General features: G+C 40.2%; 1 protein-coding gene across 2 annotated transcripts in view; it reads right to left on the reverse strand.

Moving 5' to 3' along the window:
- GOLGA1 (golgin A1) overlaps positions 1-21,005 on the reverse strand; it is a 48,722-nt gene that overhangs the window by 24,220 nt on the left and 3,497 nt on the right. For both annotated transcript variants that reach the window (XR_007457365.1, XM_049628725.1), the window contains exons 4-11: positions 16,377-16,467; positions 14,297-14,371; positions 13,253-13,350; positions 11,863-11,895; positions 9,027-9,155; positions 8,529-8,698; positions 7,938-8,049; positions 287-412 (exon numbers count right to left, since the gene is read on the reverse strand). Coding sequence is in view for 1 of the 2 variants with exons in the window: in XM_049628725.1 (XP_049484682.1) it covers positions 287-412; positions 7,938-8,049; positions 8,529-8,698; positions 9,027-9,155; positions 11,863-11,895; positions 13,253-13,350; positions 14,297-14,371; positions 16,377-16,467 (834 nt within the window). In the remaining variant the exon portion in view is untranslated. The remainder of the gene's footprint in view (positions 1-286; positions 413-7,937; positions 8,050-8,528; positions 8,699-9,026; positions 9,156-11,862; positions 11,896-13,252; positions 13,351-14,296; positions 14,372-16,376; positions 16,468-21,005) is intronic.

Consider the following 21,005-nt stretch of genomic DNA (forward strand, 5'->3'; position numbering starts at 1 on the left):
TAAGATAGCCCAAGTGGCATATATCACCGGTGGAGTTTATTGGCGATTGGGAGGGATGCTGTTCATTCACAAGCATCTCTGAATGAAGCACTCCCTTTTCTGAGGAAAACATGGTACACATGGGTGACAGGGCTGTTTTTGCTGGAAGCAGGACAATCAAAAGTTGGAGGGAGCGCTCTCCCACCCGGCTGCTTGTGGACTCTGGCCCTGCAGCTCTGTGACTGCATGAAATCTCCAGTGTTATCATTCCCTTCCCAGCAGTGGCTGTCCTAACAGAGCCAGCTACCTCTTTCAGGAGCTCGTGCACGTGTTCTTCTCCTGACAGGTTCTGCTCTAGTCTCTTCTCCAAGGATGAGACTTTCTCCTGCAAGTGTGTGATGAGTTTTTCTTTTTCTTGAGTATCGGCAGTGGCCTGCAAGTGAAAGCAGAGATTACGTTACTCTATGACCCCTCTCCCGCTTCCTGTCTCCTCTTGGATCATTACGTTTCCCCGAAACTCTGTTCTCAACTGCCTCTCAGAAGAACAAACAGCCAAGATATCTTCCTTGAAAAGGGACACAGAAGATGCAAGATCAGGAGCCAGCACCACCCAGGCACTGGTTCAGACTGAGCACCGCAAGAGGTAATCAATCGTTCATTCAACGTAAGCAACTGACAATGCGGGAAGGAACAAGGCTATTCCCTTAGTGGAATCACCCAGGACGCTGAGAAAATGCACCTCCTTTTTAAGACAATCAGATTATACTGTCATGATGTACAACCTTTTACTCTCATCAAGCACACGTTTAATCCTATTAATCTAGAGTCCAATAGGGCCCACAACAACTTTAGCTCACACGCCAAACTTGGCAGAGCTAATCCCACTCAAGAAGGACCCCATAAGCTCTACAAACGACCAAAGAGAACAACGTTTCTGGACACATGGGGCTGGATGAAGGAGTAATGATGCCAACATAGCTGCCTTAATGAAGGCCTAAGAGAGAACTTCTAAAACACAGGATGACTTTCACCCTGGCCTCCCAGCACAGGGCCCAGGGCAGATCCATTGTGCATCTCACACCCTAGCCCCAAACCAACAGCTATCCCCTTTTCAGTCTATCCCTTTAGCAGTGATGGTAGTTAGTGGTGGTGGCAATGGGTTGGGACTTGGTTCAACAGAGGATCCAGGAAACTTTGAACACACAAGTTCTTAGATCCCTAGTGGTCCTTGTATTCACTGAGGTTGCCCATTCTCCTCTCTTCAAAAAAAGTTCGTACAGCATCAACATCTTACTATGAAGACTTGTACATCCTCACGGATACTCTGCTTCCTCAAAATCCCCTACTTAATGCTTCTGTTGCTCCATTTCAAGCTACAGACTTTCGTGTTCAGCTTGGAACCCAGTCAATCTCTCCTCAGAATAAAATGTAGCAACTTGGGCTTAGGGTTTTAGGAAGAAACACTTGCCATTCTACATTCTCACAGGGGTGATGGCATAGGTAGTAGAGGAGAAGTTTGAAGCACGGATTCAAGGTTCCATAGTTCAATAAACTTTTATCAAGTCTATACCATATGTTGCCTTCTGAGGATACAACCAGACACAGTTCCTGATCCACAGATGGTGGCTGGTGGTGAAGACACATACACATGCAATCAATTATAAAACAATACAATCATACTGCAACAGAGGGACATATAAGGTGCTATGAGATATCAGAGAAAGGAGGGATTAACGGGGGAAATCACATCAGGAGTATCCAGATCAGGTAGAAGGGGGGTGAAAGAGGAACAAGCATTCTGGGTAAAGAACAGCACATGCAAAGAGGTGCCGGACATGTTCGGCATGACCATAAAGTGGGGAAAAGAGGTAAAGACAACTCCCACGTCTGTGACTCAGATGTCTGGCCAGAGGGAGAGAAAGAAAGAAAAAACAGTTTGGCCATGATGACCAATCATGAGGGGTCTCTTACTAATAATGCAATAATCAGAAAGTATAGCAGAGTGCAGCAGTGGCAGCTATAGTCTGCAGAACATGAGTAAGCATTTCCCATCATCCCTGGTCCTTACGACCACCCTTCACTGTGTCCATTTATAAGGAAACTGAAGCTTAGAAAATAGCACAAAAGCGCACACCTTATTGTGAAATTAAAGATTCAAACTCAGGTCTTCTGCAGCCAAAGCCTGTACTCATTCTACTACATATCAATATGAACTTGAGATATATAGGTGACTCTTTATAGTGAAAACCAAAGACCAAACAAGTTTTGGCGTTAGGCACAATTAGGGACAGAAAAAGAATCAGTTACAATTTCTGTTTAGTCTTCTTGTGTGCCATATCCTACATGGATCCTCCCCTCCAGTCTGGCTGCTTTATTTCAGGCCCCCAACACCTTATATGTTACAGCTAACATTATACTTTTTTTTAACCATTTTTTTTTTCAACGTTTTTTATTTATTTTTGGGACAGAGAGAGACAGAGCATGAATGGGGGAGGGGCAGAGAGAGAGGGAGACACAGAATCGGAAACAGGCTCCAGGCTCCGAGCCATCAGCCCAGAGCCTGACGCGGGGCTCGAACTCACGGACCGGACTGCGAGATCGTGACCTGGCTGAAGTCGGACGCTTAACCGACTGCGCCACCCAGGCGCCCCTAACATTATACTTAATGATGAGAAACTCAAAGCTTTTCCACTAAGATCAGGTATAAGGCAAGGATGTCCCCTCTCATTAGTCCTTTCCAACTTTGTATTAGAAGTCCTTGCTAATGTTAAAAAAAAAAGTCCTTGCTAATGTAATAAGGCAAGAAGAGGAAATATAAGTACATAGATTGGTAAGGAAAACAAAACTGTCTTTGTTAGTAGACGACATGATCATTAATGTAGAAAATCCAAGTAAACTGGCAAAAAAAAAAACCCTCCCAGAAATAACAAGTGATTATAGAATGGTTGCAGGATACAAGGTTGTTATACAAAAGTCAACTGCTTTTCTATGTACCAACAATAAAAAAGTGGAATCTGAAATTAAAAACACAATACCATTTACATTAGCACCCTAAAATGAAATACTCAGGTATAAGTCTAATAAAATATGTACAAGACCTATATGAGAAAAACTACAAAACTTTGATGAAATAAAAAAACAAAACAGAACTAAATAAATGGAATGAGAGTCCATTTTAATGGATAGGAAGACTCAATATTGTTAAGATATCAGTTCTTCCCAACTTGACCTATAGATTCAATGCAATACCAACCAAAATCCCAGCAAGTTATTTTATGGGTATCAACAAAATGATTTTAAAATTTATATGGAGATGCAAAAGACCCACAATAGAGCCAACACAATACTGAAGGAGAAGAACAAAGTTGGAAGACTGATGCTACCCGACTTCAAGACTTACTATGAAACTACAATAATCAAGACAGGATGATATTGGTGAAAGAACAAATTGGGGCGCCTGGGTGGCTCAGTTGGTTAAGTGTCCGACTTCAGCTCAGGTCATGATCTCACAGCACGTGAATTTGAGCCCCGTGTCGGGCTCTGTGCTGACAGCTCGGAGCCTGGAGCCTGCTTCAGATTCTGTATCTCTCTCTCTCTCTGCCCCTACCCTGCTTGTGCTCTGTCTCTCTCTGTCTCAAAAACAAATAAAAACATTTTTAAAAAAATTAAAAAAAAAAAAGAATAGATCAATGAAACAGAATAGAGAGCCCAGAAATAGATGCCCATAAATAACTTGACTGATCTTTGACAAAGAAGCAAAGGCAATACAATAAAGCAAAGACAGCCTCTTCAGCAAATGGTGCTGGAACAAATGGGACATCCATATGAAAAAAAATGAATCTAGACATAGAAACCTTACAACCTTCATAAAAATTAACTCAAATTGTATCACAGATATAAATGTCAAACTTAAAACTATAAAACTCATAGAAGATAACACAAGGAGAAAACCTAGATGACCATGGGGATAGCAATTATTTGTTAAATATACCACCAAGGGTGTGATGCATGAAAGAAATAATTGATAAACAGACTTCATCAACATTAGAAATGTCTACTCTGCTAAAGACAATGTCAAGAGAATAAGAAATCAAGCCACAGACTAGAGAAAATATTTGCAAAAGACACATCTGATAAAGAAGTGCTATCCAAAATGTAAAAGAAACTCTTACAATTCAACAATAAGAAAACAAATAACAGAGTAAGACAAAGAAATAAAAGTATAAGAATTTGAAACAAACAAAAACCATCATTATTCACAGATGACTGCTATTTAAGAAACTAAAAAACATCTGTACATTAGTTATTAAGCTTAATAAGAGCTAATAAGTTGTACAAAACAATATACAAAAATAATATTTCTATAGGCCAGCAACAAATACAAAAAGTAATTTTTAAAAAAATATTTTTAAGTTCATTTTGAGAGACAGAGAGAGAGAGAGAGAGGGAGAGAGAGGGAGAGAGAGGGAGGGGGAGGGGGAGAGGGAGAAAGAGAGAGAGAGAACAAGGAGGGGAGGAGCAGAGAGAGAGGGAGAGAATCCCAAGCAGGCTCCGCGCTGTCAGCACAGAGTCTGATGAGGAGCTTGAACTCACGAACTGTGAGACCATGACCTGAGCTGAAGTCGAATGCTTAACCAACTGAGCTATCCAGATGTCCCTTAAGAGGTCCCGTAATCTCTACACCCAATGTGTGGCATGTTCCACTGACTGAGCCAGCCAAAAACCCCCAAACTTTCCATATCTTAAATATGCCCTAGAATAACCTGCACAGGTGGATGAAAACTCATAGCAGCCTTGTATGTAAGAGCAAAAGACCAGAAATACCCCAGTGTTGACTGTCAATAAGATGGATAAATTTTGGTAACTTCATAATGTGTAGCTGAGAAAAGAACAAGTTATAGCAGCATGTACCCATATGAAAGTTTTTTAGGAATACAATGTTGAGCACAAAAAACAAGGTTTAGAAGAATACCTACACGATGATTTATATAATTTTAACATGCATGAGAAACAAAAGAAGATATATACTGTTTAGGGATAAAATAATGGTAAAATTATAAAACAAAATGGAAGTTTCTTCCATTGTTCTATAAAACAAATGGAAGTTTCTAGATAGTGTTTACTTAGAAAAAGGAGGGGTGCCTGGATGGTTCAGTTGGTTAAGCGTCCTACTCTTGATCTTGGCTCAGGTCATGATCTCACAGTTTGTGGGTTCGAGCCCCACATCAGTCTCAGCACTGACAGCGCAGAGCCTACTTGGGGTTCTGTCTCTCCCTCTTTCTGCCCTCCCTTCCTCACTCTGTCTCTCTCTCTCAAATAAGTAAACTTAAAAAAAATTAAATTAAAAAAAAAAAGAAAAAGGAATGGGATGGAACAGTGAATAGCACATGGGGAACCTCAAAGATAAACATAGTACTCTTTTTAACCCGGGGGTTAGCTACATAGGGGTTCACTGACTTGTTATACTCTCTACCTTACTTATCTTTGTAAATGTTACATCTATTCAATAACGATAAACAAAACAATGGACTCCAAACTCATGATCTTCATGATAAAACTGTCCTTCCTCTGGTGCTCTTAGCTCAATGATTGACACTATCAGCCACTCAGTTGATCACTCCAGAAACCCGAAACCATCACCAAAACTTTTCTCTTGCTCCTCTTCTACATCCATTGCAGTAGCAAGTAGGTCAGTGTCCTCACTGTTTCACAAAATGTCTAGTCCATTCTCTTCACCACCACTCTTGTCAAAGCCACCATGTTATGCCTGAACAGGTATAAGAGCTTCCTAAATGGACGCCCACTCAACATTTCCTCCTAAATCAATCCATTCTCCTCTGTGTTCTTTCTTCCAGTTCCCTGAATGTGCTAATCCTTTTCCTGCCTCAAGGTTTCTGGGTTTCTGGTTCATACTGCTCCTTGCTTAAAATTCTCTCCCACTGTCTCTCCCCCTCCGCAGCTGAAGTGTTACTTCCTCAAAGGAAATACTTGTTGACCCCCAAGGCTAATCTGATGCCATTAAAAGATGCCACAATATCCTGTAGTTTTGCTTCACTGCATGCATCAGGGTTTGTAATTATATATTTATGTATATATTACCGATTAACATCTGACTTCCCCTCTAGACTAGAAGTTCCACAAAGGCAAGTGCGGTATCTGTCTTGCTCACCACGGTGTTTCTTTTTTTAAAGATTTTATTTTTAAGTAATCTCTACACCCACCGTGTGGCTTGAACCCACAACCTGAGATCAAGAGCCACACATTCCACTGACTGAGCCAGTCAGGTGCCCCTGTTCATCACACTGTTTCTAACACTCAGCACAGAGCACTGAACCTGGCACACAGTAAGGCTCAAATCATATTTTTAGAATGAATGAGAGAACTTCTTAGTATAACCACAATCTAAAAAATTAGTTTTTCCAATTATGAAATGGATGGATTTCTTAAAATGTTTGTTTATTTTTGAGAGAGAGAGAGAGAGAGAGAGAGAGAGAGAGAGAGAGACAGTGCAAGTGGGGGAGGAGCAGAGAGATGCAAAATCCTAAGCAGGCTCCAGTCTCTAAGCTGTCAGCACAGAGCCCGATGTGGGACCTTAGCTCAATGTGAGATCACGACCTTAGCCGAAGTCAGACACTCAACCAACTGAGCCACCCAGCCAGCCGCCCCTGAAATGGACAGATGGTTCTAATTGATATCAAAGTGTCTCTTGAGTCCCAAAATTTGTGTGTTATCTCTGGTACTCCCATATGTTCTCTGCCCTTCTGCTTTCTCTGCCTCCTGCTGTACTACCCATCTTTGAAATTCCAGTTCCTCCAGGAAGAGTTCCTTGACTCCTGTGCTGGAAACACATACTCTCCCTATGGCCTATCTTTTGCAATGGAAAACCTATGTCACTTATTTGGGACTTGCTGAGTTGAGAATTTCTTTTCTTGTGGTCACAGGAGGTTTGAGTTCTATAATGAAACTGTAAGTTCCTGAGAGAAAACACTAAATCTCTAGATTTTCAGTTCACTGAGGGTAGAGACCTTATATCACACTCATTCATTTATGTAAGGTCTGTTTACTGGGTGAGGCAACAAAGTCCAGTAGCACAAGCATGAGTTTTGGAGTAAGACTTGGGTTAGAATCCAGCTTTGTCACTTACTGTGACTTAGTTTTGAATTCTTGAACAAAGTATATAACCTCTCTCAGGTTCCATTTGGGTATCTGTAGGTATGCTAAGACTCCTATTTACACAAATAGATGCTGTTAAGTCTTTGTTGCACTTGAGATTAGCAGTTCTCAAGGGATGGGGGTAGAGTCTGTGGTACCACCTGCCAGGGGATGTTCTGTCATATGATGGGAAGGGCTGGATTGTCAATGCCTGAAGGATGCTGCTGGCATTAAGAACCCAGGGGCCGGAAAGCTAAATGTCCTGCAATGCAAGGCACAATCATATAATACAATTATTCTATTCAAATTGATGAGAAGAAACATACCACTGAGAAACACTACTCTATAGTCAATAATAATATTTTTTATTCTTCTTCTTTATAGTCTCAAGCTTAGCACACGCCTGTAACAGGAAGGCAATAAATGTTGGCCAAATGAACAAATGAAGTGTAATGACTATCATTTTGAACAAACTGCATTAGGCCCCATCAGCCATGATGGTTGCATCTTCTTATGCTTGAGGTCCACCAGGTAGTACTTCAGAACAAATGGGAGCAGATCAAATCGTGTGCTTTGAGAATTCCTGCCAGTACAATACTGACCTCTTCCGTTAAGCAACCTTTGTTCAGCCATGTGGCCACTTACATGGGAATGTACCCTGGCTAGACCAGGAAGTAGGGCGGTGCAGACAGCATGAGAAATAGAAGTTTCAGCAGCCACCCTGAGACTGAAAGTTCTGACAGATTTAGTTTCTACCCCATTCATGAATCCTAGCAACCTGGATCCGGTCCTAGAACTCTACTTACCTTCTGCAAATCCATGGAAAGCTGCTGAATGGATACTTGGAGCTCTTGTTCCTTTTGCTCCAGGGCTGCGATCTTATTTTCTGCACCTGTTTTTGAAGCTGTCACATGATCCCTTCATTGAAAGAAAGCAGACAATAAACACATTTGGAAATCTCATCTAAAGGACACTTTCTGACAGGAAAAATACAGATGGCTCTTTATATGTCAGGGCTGCAAACGTTAGCCATGTGAAGATTATCAATGGAGAAGACTCCTTGGCGCTTTCTGAAGTAGAAGCCCAAAGAGAAAAATCCCACCCAGGTTTAAGCAAAAAATCCCAGTCTGCCTTTGGTTACTCAATAGCTTAGAAACAAAAACATACTTAATTGCTTGGTAGGCTTGGAAGCTGAGCTTAGGCAGGTGAAGGGGAATAAAGGTTTTGGGTGGGGGAGGTAGAGGGTCCTGAGCCCTGGGCTGGTAAGGACAATCCAGAAGCCTTTGCCAGAACTGAGATCAGAAAGTGTTGCAATGAACAGTGGGGAAAGGCAGGCGAGCTATAGCCAGAGCTACACTAACACCGCTTCCCATGGGCCCCACAGACCAAGCAAGAACCTCTGTTCTTCCAGCGCTGAGTAGTGTCTCTGCAATTCTTCTAGCTTCTGGCTTAAGTCTGAAGACATCTGATTGGAGGTCATCAACTCTTCTTGGACGTGAGTAAGTTCTCTGGTTCGCACCTCCAACTCTTTCTCCATTTTCCCCAGACTTTCCTCTTTTTTTAAAAGCTGATACAAAGATATAAAGTTTCATTAGGCCACTACGAAGAAATACTACTAAGACATATTTTTAAAAATAGGGATCAACAAGCCAAACTTTTATAACATTTTTGTGAGCTTATAAGGGGACTTAAATACCCAGTAGTAAAAAAAGAAAGAGAAAGGGAACACATTTCAAACAGAACCTTCCCATTATAATAAATTGAAAAACATACAAATATGACTAATATCAAAGACTACTAGGGTATGTTTCTCAGTCATTAGAGAGTGAGGACTAGTAAAACCAGAGTAATTAATCATCTATTCAGTATTTAGCTATGAAAACAAAAATGCGTACCATGTGCTTTACTTTACTTAGTTCCTGCTGCTGGAACCCCTCTAATTCATCCATTTCATCCCTCCTTTGGAAAAGATTCAAACTCTGGTTCTTCATTTCCTGTAACTGAGCTGTCAGAAACCTTTTCTCCTATTTAGAGGAAGAAGACATCATCTCAGGCAATTAAGACACCAGAAATCCATATTATATAAGCAGATTTTTTTTTTTTAATCTACACAATGTTTTTATTTTTATTCGGGAGATTTTTTTTCCCCCTAAGATTTTAAGTATTCTCTATACCCAACATGGAGCTAAAACTTGTGACTCCGAGATAGTCACACCCTCCTCCGACTGAGCCGGCCAAGTACCCCCAGCAAAATCCTTAATAAATAAACACCATTAAAAAAAACTCTTGTCAGTAGACAATTTTAGATAATGGTAAGCTTTACAGTGATAGGACCAAAATGGCCTTATCTACAAATTTAAGTTAAAAATAAATATGTTTTTAAAAAAAAATTCTTCTTCTTTTTTTAAGTAAACTTTACAGCCAGTATTGGGCTCAAACTCATGACCCCGAGATCCAGAGTTACACGCTCTAAGCCAGCCAGGTGCCCCCCAAAAACAAATGTTTTAAATGACACCTGTGAATAAAGGGAACAAGAGCAACCATTACTTAACACTTTAAAGTTCTTAAGTTTGATCAGGAATTATAGAGGGGCACCTGGGTGGCTCAGTCGGTTAAGCATCCGACTTCGGTTCAGGTCATGATCTCTCGGTCCGTGAGTTCGATCCCCGTGTCGGGCTGTGTGCTGACAGCTCAGAGCCTGGAGCCTGTTTCACATTCTGTGTCTCCCTCTCTCTCTGACCCTCCCCCATTCATGCTCTGTCTCTCTCTGTCTCAAAAAAAAAAAGTTAACAAAATTAAAAAAAAAAAAAAAAAGAAATTACAGATATCCATGTTACACATCTATTTTCAAGTGACATAGTGAACTGGCTGAATGGTGTGAATCACTAGAGTAAGGCTGAATACTCTGAAAAAATGAGATGCATTTAAGTAGAACTGGTATCAGTTAGCAATTTCAGTTAGGACATCAACAAAAGTTAGACATGACTGTGACTGGTGTCAGCAGGTTACAATCTACTAAATAACAGCTTCCCAAGATAGATTCTCTTAAGGACAAACCCTGCCGCTGCAGTTTCCAATTCCTGATTGAAAAGAAATCAAAACAGTCTAAACATAACATTTCCAAAAATTACAGGCTTCAAAGACCTACATAGATGTCTCATTGCTCTTTCTGGGTCTAAAATATTTCTCAATCCCTCCTTGGGCGGGGGAGTAGCGGGGGTAGGGGCTCGCCCCAGTGAGCGGAAGTAGGTTTTATTTAGTTCAGTCCTACATGTATCTCCCTGTACCATAATTTAAAAAGAAATCAATGAGAATTTTAATTGCTACAATCTTTGGAGTTTAGAACACTTGAACCTAACCCATACCTCCATATTTAAGAAAACTATCATTCATACCATGTTCAGATTTTTTTTAACATATATTTTTGAGAAAGAGACAGAGTGTGACAGGGGGAGGGGTAGAGGGAGGGAGACAGAATCTGAAGCAGGCTCCAGGCTCTGAGCTGTCAGCACAGAGCCCAACTCGGGGCTCGAACCCATGAACTGTGAAATCATGACCTGAGCCCAAGTCGGAAGCTTAACTGACTGAGCCACCCAGGCATTCTGGTCAAGCATTTTTTAACTGATAGCTTGATAATCAGATTTCTACAGAACAGACACACGAAATTGCTGGTTTAACTTGGTGTTTTCTCCCGAGAATGTAGCAACAATAAAACTCACCTGTTTAATAAAATAAACAGTAAATATATTGTGCAACTGAATCAATCAGTCTAAGAAATAATTTTTCTACCATGAAGAGTAACTTAGGAGTATTCAATGAAAACAAAAAAATGAATTAGGTAGCGGCATATAATTTGGGCTGAGGGGGCTGATTTTGAAATTAAAATGTTTTTCTAACTGTAGGCTTGAAGCTTCATCTTCCTGTTCATGTTTGGGAGCCAGGAATACATTACGTTAAGCACCTACACAGTGTTACACAAGCTATGGTGCTAAAGTAATCAATTTTCCTCATCTGTGTTTAGTCAAGAAGTGCTCTTATCTACTTAACGCTGAGCCTTGAAAAATGCCCTCCTTCTCACTGCCTCTTCAAAAAGAATTCCTAATGTTACCACAGTGCCAGTTAGGGCCCCAGTCGGAAACATATGGCAGTCGCAAATGGAGTATTTTGAGAGGAGTTTAATAAAGGGACTTTTCAAAGCTGTGGGTGGGATAGGAAAACCCAAAGAGATAATGCGCTAGTAACAGTTGGGCATGAAGGGCAAAGGGATGAGGAGATTCCAAGAGACCCCGGGATATCCAACTGAAGCTGTGACCTTTGGTCATGGGATGCAACCAACCTGGATGGATCCCACATGGAGAAGGCTGGGGGAATAAAAGCCTTCCGACCACACTCTTCTTCTGCCCGTCGGTCTTTTGGAGTTCCCCACTGGCAGAACCCAATCGGAAGCCAGAGGGCAAAGGAGCCCTGCTGATGCAGTTTCTAACAGCCTTCAGGTACACAGAGAAAGGTAAGAGAGGGGTGGAGCGGATATTGCGAGGGGAAAACAAAAGATATCCAGCATGCCCATCCAGAAAGGAGAACGCATGAGCTTTTCAAGTTAGTGTCTAATTGTCCAGGACCTTGAGTCCAAGAGGTGGTAGAGCAATCTGTACACTGGGTACTGGAGAAACCATTTTCTAAGCCCCAAGAAGCCAACATTCATAATGAGACAAAAATAAAAGATGAACTAACCTTTTCAAGCTGATCCATTTTTTCTGACCATTCCTAAAACAAAACAACAAAAAAAGTACAGTTTCCAGGGAAGACTATCAGTAACAGAGATTTTCAGAAAGCAAAACCACCTAATTCCCCCTGAAAAACAAGCAAGCAACCAACCAAAACAGCAAATTAAAAAAAAATCCCATAAAGTTGGCTTAGTATTAAGAAAGCCAAGAGTCCTAAAAGGAGAAGAAAATGAATTTGATAAAAAATTCTAGAACACAAATATAAGCCTGCAGATTTTTACTTAGAGCACCAAACAAAGCTGTAATGTGGTGTTCTGATGCAGCTTTTCAGTTTACTCCTACGTGTTTTTCCATGAGTATTGTTATTATTTCTTGGGAGTGGGCAGCTGGGACCAGCTGAGTTGGTAACTCTATAACTGATGTTTAGAAATTAATTTACTGAAGTTGAGGGGGACAGTCTTCACCAGCCCCTAATCATTATTTTCCTTCTTATCTTGATTTTACCAGTATGTTTTATGGTGTTTGGTATAAGGCATAAGTTAAAGGTAAAAGGATTATGCCCCTTATTCACAAATCAGAGAACAGGAGTAAAAATAACCATTTGTATAAAAAGCCATATTCCAACTGTCTACAACCAGAATCCACCAATTTTAGGTGATTTCTTCATTTATATACATTCATACCATAGTTATCCACTAAGTATTGGGAATGAGGTCTTTTTCTGGCTAGCAAATGTCCCAGATGATGGATACTCACTTTAAAACCAACCAACAAGCCAACCACCCACCTACTGTAGATGAATTATATATTTTCTTAAGTGAAACATCATAAATTGACCCTGTCTTAATAAATCAAGATTATCATAATATCTTGATGTTTATCTTAAAATGCCACTAAATGAAATACTCTTCATAATTATTGTAACAGTTAGTAATAGTACTATTTTCCTTTCTTATTCCAGCCTCTGTCAATGAATGGTTCTAGTAAGATTACAGGAGTTCTTTTCTGTCTAGCTCACTGGGGTTGAAGAAACTGGGGAAGAGAGGTTGTTAAGAACTATGTACATCATAGAAGCTGGCTAGCTTGATAGCATTTTCCACGATTTATCATATTTGGGGACTAGGCTTTGAGACAGGGTTTTTAGAGGACAGAGACCGTTTTCCTTTTCTTGGGATATGCCACCAGATTAGGACACATGATTTCCCTCTCCCTTTTACAAAGCTACACAGAATGATAGGATGATATTCTGGATGCATTCTCACATTCTGGATGCATTTCATGATTACAACTTCTCTCCTAGACTATAAATATTTTCTACCAGGTTTATTTCATGATTTTTGAAATCATGTCACGAAGTGAAATCTTTCCACCAGTCTTGGGCGTCACATATAAAATACCTGGTCCTTTCTGGCTAATGCCAAAGCCAGTCCTTCTGCCATTTTGGCTCTGTTGGCTTGGAATGTCTCATTCTGCTCTTGAAATTTCCGCATGGAAGCTGTTAACAAAGAGGCTCTATTTGAGATATGGAAATATTTCAGAAACGGCATGACAAATAGCCCAGTGATTACAACTGTCACCTAACAAAAAAGATCTAGGTCACGTAAGTGAATAATGAGACTGGGAAAAACCTGATCCATCTCAACTTTCCCAGAATCTTTTGGACCACAGTTGTTGTTTTTGTTGCTGGGATTATTATTATTATTATTATTATTATTATTTTTTGCTTTCTATTGTTTTGTTTTTGTAATAAGCACATATATACATTTAGGAAGATGCCAAAAGGTAACTTTTTCAATGGCACAATGACAGAACATGAGTTGAGTAGGTTGCCAGAAAACAATAATGCCTTTGTTAAGTGATGATTACTACCACTTTCTCAGAATTAAAAATAAAAATTAGCAAAACGAAGAAAACCTTCTTCCACTTTGTTTTCCTTTAAAAATTTTTTAGTATATATTACATCAACAGAAAATAACTTTCTATTTCTGTTCGCATCTTTCTTGGCTTGAATCCAAAGGAGAACATATAAGTTAGGATAGACTAAACAATATGTACCATTGTTGGAGGAGTGATGACAGCTTAAGATATCCCCCCATTACTGAATGCAGCAGCATGAAGCTACAGCTCAAACCAGTCTCCTAATCTAGGCCGAAGGGCCAGGCACACTATTTTACTAAAATCTAAGGGCAGCCAATACGCTGGATGAAGACAAGCTGATACACACGATGACCTTCTCCTAAGAAGCATGCCCATCATGTAACAGAAATAGGAACTGTATGTTTATAAATATCAGACAAATGTTATATCAACCTGATTAAGAAGTACACTTACAAAGATTGGAGTTATGACGAAGGACAAACTTATCCATATGCTACTGTTTCATTTAAAAAAAAATATAAACCCTAAGAAGATTGAAAAAAAAGCAGGAAAAAAATACGTACAATCCTGGTGTTTTTCTAACGCAATTTCAAGCTTCTCTTTTATCTTCTGCAAGTTTCGGACCTGTTCAGCATAGTCTTGGGTGAGGAGGGTGACGCACATACCAGGAATGGACAAACATCAGGAAAGGAAGTTAATTAAACAAAAAAATGAGTGAAAATGATGATGATTTTCTCAACCTGAAAACCATTGCTGTTAAGGAAAGCTAGGCAGACAGCCTCCCGTTAACAATGAACAACACAGGCAAACAAGTATAGTACAAACTATCCACGGTGTTAATGGTGCGTACAAACAGGCAGATTTGTTCAGCCTGGATAGGGAACAAGAACTGGGCCTGGACTGGTCATCAGAAATGCTCTGCTCATTATTTAATTTCCAATCTCAGTTTTCATTTCCCCTTCCAGTATTAGCAATAGGAGAGGTCAAAGGGAACTCACTAGCTCACAGTCCATACAACTGAGTAACAATGGTTAGGGCGATAGCAAACACCTTACCACAGTATGGTCTTTACCATGAAAGTACTTAATTCTCTAGAAAAGTCAGCTTCTTTTCTACACAGAAACTGAGCTTCCTATGCCATATTAAAGGTGAAAGTCAGAATTAATTACCTGGGTGGCCAAAGAAGATAGTATGGAATAGTGGAAAAGTAGGCAAGCTTTAGTTCAAATCCCAACTCTGTCAGTCCTTAGCTGAGACCTTAAGCAAATTATTGATCTTAAATATTAGTTTCTTTACTTATCAAATGATATTAATTGTGCCTGCTTCAAATGCACTTAATAAACAAAGTGTTTTAGATGTCTTAATTAGATAACAAACTAGGTATTTTTCCATGCCAGAACCACTTGATACACAGTGTTCAATAAAAGGTAGCTGCTATGTTGTTGTCGTTGTTATTCATACTTAACCCGGAGGAAAATACTCGGGACATAACTGGGCTAAGTGTCCGTTCTCTTCCCTGTCCCTCCTCTAACTTAAGTCAAGCCTAAACCATTCTTCCTTCTATATTAGGGAAGGCACATGGTATTTTACAGCTTTCTCCCCAACATTAAGCAAATGTGATGTTATTTCACCTCTGTTACTGATACTACTTACAGGCAGGCGCAACAGGATAGTCACAACTGAATTTAAGGAAGACTGTAGTTAAGAGCATGGACTCTAGCAAGCAAATCTGGGTTTGGATCTCAGCTCTACCACCTACTATTACTTGTGTGACCTTAACCTCGTTCAGCCTCATAAGGCTACAGTGAGGACAAAATGAGATAATGGATCAGCTGGGAGCTGGGAGCTGTGCTACGGACCTTTGGTAACTCACACACACAAATACTTCACATACAATTTGGCGAATTCTGTAGTCTACTGCTTTCACTCCAAAAAAATGTGGGTAAGGCCAAGGGACAAAAAGAAACACAGAAGCCATTGACCACTTCACAGGATGAAACTTTCAAAATGTATCCACTGGCAGAAACCAAAATAAGAACTCACAACTCTGTCACAAACATGCCCTGTCAGGCAAGGATATGACGGAAGTTGTGGTAACTGTAAACTGCACACAAAAGACATAATGAGAGTTACAGCTTCTATACAGGTGTTGAATATCATTGAAAAGTGGCCTAAAGACCCAGAATGACATTTACACAGGTGATATGTAGCAAGTGACCACATAGCACCAAACCTTCTTTGGTGCTGAAGAATCCACCTATTGGCCATTCCCTATAAATACTATTCCCTACCCCTCTCCATCTGAAAGTAGGCTATGCTAACGGGTAAAAGATGGTCATAGCTAGTCTATATACACTTTTAACACCTTTGATATCCATGGCTAGAAACCTCAGGAGCAGAAAAACCTAAGTTGTTGGGTTTGTTTTTTTTTTTAACTTTAAAACTCAGTTTTGAATTTACACTATTCGGTACGCTAATAAAAGGAGGGAACAAAAAGGGTACAAATTGCTCCAATGTGACTAAGAAATATATCAAAATATGTCAACATAACTATAAGGTTATACTACATGGCTATTTTATAAAAAGAGAGAGTTAACCAAGGCAAGTTTTCTTTGCTTGCTTTTTATGAGTTCTTTGACATACCAGAAAGTCTGGCTTCCAACTTCCGTATCTGTTCATTTCTTCTCAAAAGCTGAGATGAAAGATCTTCTCTGGAGCTGCTTCCATCGGAAGCCTGTTGAAATTGACACAAGAAGAGGTCATATTCATCCTTGGGTTTTCTGCAGTGTGAGACCCCAGTACTGAACCAGAAAGCAGTACGTCTTATGTTAGGTTTGGTTATACTTTGACCGTGATCATTGAAGAGCCTCTTAACGTACCTGGGCCCTAGTCTATCTACTTGTAAAGTAGAAGCAACACTAGAAGGAGATAGAAGATGCTAAACAGATAGATTATGTTTGTGTGTGTGTATGCGGTACTGCGATAAGCAGTGATAAACAAATCCATTGTGATCATATCACACCAAGTACATAAAATACAAAGAATATATTTTCAGTGATAAAAAAGAAAATCACTTTATTTTTTCCAAGGTAAAGTCCTGGGATAAAATGGAGAAGGTTCTTTAGCAAGGGAGCAAAGACTGGTAAAGAACTGATCACAGACGTTGAAAAAGTTTCAGTATAGGGGCGCCTGGATGGCTCAGTCCGTTAAGCGGCCGACTTCGGCTCAGGTCATGATCTCACAGTCCGTGAGTTCGAGCCCTGTGTCGGGCTCTGTGCTGACAGCTCAGAGCCTGGAGCCTGTTTCGGATTCTGTGTCTCCCTCTCTCTCTCTGCCCCTCCCCTGTTCATGCTCTCTCTCTGTCTCAAAAATAAATAAACGTTAAAAAAAAAAATTTTTAAAAAAGAAAAAGTTTCAGTATCTTTACCTAAAATGCATCAAGAACTTTAGTCGGTAATATGGATTCAAGAATCAATATATTAATGAGACATCAATTTTCCCCAACAATCTATTTTAAAATATGTGAATATTCCTATTACTTTGAATACTGCTTACTGTTGCTAATAAGTAACTTTTTTCTTTCAATTGTAAAAATTTTTATTTTTAAAAATACAGAAGACTAGGGAAAATGGTTTCATGAATGTTCTCCACCTACTTTAATAATTGCTAAAATTTCCCCATATTTCCTTCATTAAGTTTTATTTTACTGAGGTACTATAAATAAGACATGACATTTCATCCTAAATACTTTGAAAAACATTTCTAAAATTTAAGGTCATTTTCCTTTATAACCACAGTACCATTATCATGCTTAACAAAATTTAAAATATTACCTAACATCTAGTCTTTAGTCATGTTTCCCCATCTTATACTTTAAAGGTGGTTGAAAAATTCACTTTAAATATCCATTTATTTAGAATATTTAGACACTTGCCCAATCCAACATTGATGAGACCTGGTAAAGTTTATAGCAGTCTCTGGAGGTGGAAGGCCTGGGTTAAAGTCCCGTCCTCACCACTTATTAAACAAGAACCTGGGCCAACTAGTCACTTTCTCTGTGCACTGATTTCCTCGTATGTAAACTATGACCACAAACAGGATCAATCTCACAGAGCTCTGATGAAGGTTAAATAAATCAAAACTTGTCAAGTCCCGAAACAGAGACTGGCACATAATTAGTTTTAAGACATATCACCTATTATTAGTAGCAGAAATTATGATTATTACTGTTAGTGAGACATCCTATTCCCAGCATTGTGCTAAGCATTGGGAACAGAGGTGAGACAGAGAGTCCCTACCCAAAACAGCAGCAGCTGAAGCAGCTACTATTATGAAATGCCTGTTAAGAGCCAGGCATTATGCTAAGTGTTTTATTCACTAGGCAGGTAAGAGCTAACATTGCAGGCCTGCAATCACAATCCTTAACAAGGTCTGCTTGTAAGGCTGGCCCTGGACTGGCCTATGGGAACTTAACACTTAAAAGGGTTCCCACCACCCGACAAGAATGGCTCACTGTACCTAACTGTGTTTGTGTAAAAAATATGGTTTATGCCGAACACCCATTTTCCTTCTGGGAGTCTGGAATTTTGGTAAATGGTTGGCAGTGGGTGCCTATGTGAAGGGCCTCCAATAAAATCCCTGGGCACTGAGTCTCTAATGAGCTTCCCTAAAAGACAATATTTTACATGTGCTGTCACAACTCATTGCTGGGGGAATTAAGTGTGTCCTATGTAACTATACGGGGAGAGGACTCTTAGAAGTTTGCACATGGTTTTCTCCAGACTTTGCCCCATGCACCTTTTCCTTTTGTTGATTATGCTTTGTATCCTTTCACTATAATAAATGACAGCAGTGAGTAAAACCATGCAGAGCCCTGTGAGCCCTCCTAGTAAATAACTGAATCTAGGGGTGAACCTTGGGTACCCCGACACATATATTTTAATAAAGACAGGTACAGTTTCTTTTTTTTCTTTTTTAAGTACTAATTTATTTATTTATTTATTTTTTAATATATGAAATTTATTGTCAAATTGGTTTCCATACAACACCCAGTGCTCATCCCAAAAGGTGCCCTCCTCAATACCCATCACCCACCCTCCCCTCCCTCCCACCCCCCATCAACCCTCAGTTTGTTCTCAGTTTTTAACAGTCTCTTATGCTTTGGCTCTCTCCCACTCTAACCTCTTTTTTTTTTTTTTTTCCTTCCCCTCCACCATGGGTTTCTGTTAAGTTTCTCAGGATCCACATAAGAGTGAAACCATATGGTATCAAGACAGGTACAGTTTCTAAGATGTGAAACTAAGACAAAGAAATAAAATATAGGACCTTGCCTCAAGTCACATAATAACGATGCAGCTGGGAATCAAATCCAGGTCTAACTCCTTAAGCTGACCTTTTTTTTTTTTTAAAGTAGGCTTCGTGTCCAGTGTAAAGCCCAACATGGGGTCTGAACTCACGACCCTGAGATCAAGACCAGAGCTGAGATCAAGACACTTAACTGACTGAGTCACCCAGGCACCCCCTGACCTGAGTTTCTAACTGCTTCTCTCTACCGCCCTTCATAAGGCTCCCAATTTACTGAGAGACAAGCAAATCACCAACAATGCAATAGGTGCTATTACAGAGGTAAGTAGGAGACAAGGGACTAAACTCAGCTAGGAGGGATAAAGGGTAGAGGGGGTGATAAGGGCAGGCTGGGTCAAGGGGGCTTCCTGGAAGTAACATGTAAGCAAAGTTTTGAAAGATGCACAAGTCTGTCAGAGGAACTCAAGAGTGAAAGGAAGAGACAAGAGACATTCCAGAGAGAGGAAAGAGCAAGTGCAGAAATCTGTAGGCATGAAGGAATGTTGTCCATTCCAGAAATGCAGTCATTTCAACATGGATGGTGGACAGGTAAGCTGTGCCAAGACCATGAAAGTTTACTACTGCACTATGAGTTTGCACTTCATCGTGAAGGTGATGGGGAAACCACTGAGGAGCTGGACAGACATGAACACACAAGCAATGGAGAGACATGAACACATTTGCATTGGGGAGTTATTGGAGGCAAAGAGCCCAGATAAGCTACCACATTTTTCCAAGAAAGAAAGACAGCTTGAAATAAAATGGAAGTAAATGTACTATTAGCAATGGAGTAAAGAGAGAAAGTTTGAGACATTTAGAAGACGGAAGCCACAATATTTGTTGACTGGACGCCAAGAAATGGAGGGAAGAGTCTAAAATGCTTCCAAAATTTCATACTGGTGACTTGGGGGATGGAAGTGCACACCTGGAGATGGAGTTAACGAATTTGATTTGGTTCGTTTTAGAATTTGAGACACTAGGGGGCGCTTGGGTGGCTCAGTTGGTTAAGCCACTGACTTTGGCTCAGGTCATGATATCGTGGTTCTAGAGTTCTAGCTCCATGTCGGCCTGGAGCCTGCTTCAGATTCTGTGTCACTCTCTCTGTCCCTCCCCTGTTCACATTGTGTCTATCTCTCTCAAAAAAAGAAGTAAACATTAAACAAATTTTTTTTAGAGTTTGAGACACTAGGGGCACCTGGATGGCTCAGTCGGTTCAGTGTCCAATTCTTGATTTTGATCCCGGTCATGATCCCAGGGTTGTGCGACCAAGTATGGCATTGAGCGCCTCACTGACCGTGGAGCCTGCTTGAGATTCTCTCTTTCTCCCTCTGCCCCTTCCCCACTTGTGTACACTCTCTCTCTTTAAAAAAAAAAAGAACTTGAGACACTAGAGGAAAAACATCTCGTTGGAGAAATGTATGCAGTGGGATACACAGGCCTGGAGATAGGGAGTGAAGATCAAAATGCACACACAGTCAGGACTCCTGGGTGGCTTACTTAGTTAAGCATCTGACTCCAGCTCAGGTCATGATCTCATGGTTCCGGAGTTCAAGTCTCACATCAGACTCTCTGCTGTCAGCACAGAGCCCACTTCAGATCCTCTGTCCCCCTTTCTCTGCCCCTCCCCAACTTGTATGTTCTCTCTCAAAAAAAAAAAAATTAAAAAATGTATACACACTAATTTCAAATAGATTATTTAGAAGTCTCAAAGGAAAGTATTTCCTGAATTCAGACCAATATCTATAACTGGTATACCTTCAAGATGAAAGACTTCGTTTAGCATGTTACCATGAAGGTAAAGCAGGTACTTCTGCCACAGAACTCAGCATTGGAACTATATCCTTCAGCCTGGGGATCAAATGTGCATTATATTTCCTGGTAAATATAGCAGCCAATAATTTAGATATGGTAATCTTATTGTTCCATCCC

Source organism: Panthera uncia, chromosome D4 (assembly GCF_023721935.1).
Source record: "Panthera uncia isolate 11264 chromosome D4, Puncia_PCG_1.0, whole genome shotgun sequence".
In the NCBI taxonomy this organism is placed as follows: Eukaryota; Metazoa; Chordata; class Mammalia; order Carnivora; family Felidae; genus Panthera; species Panthera uncia.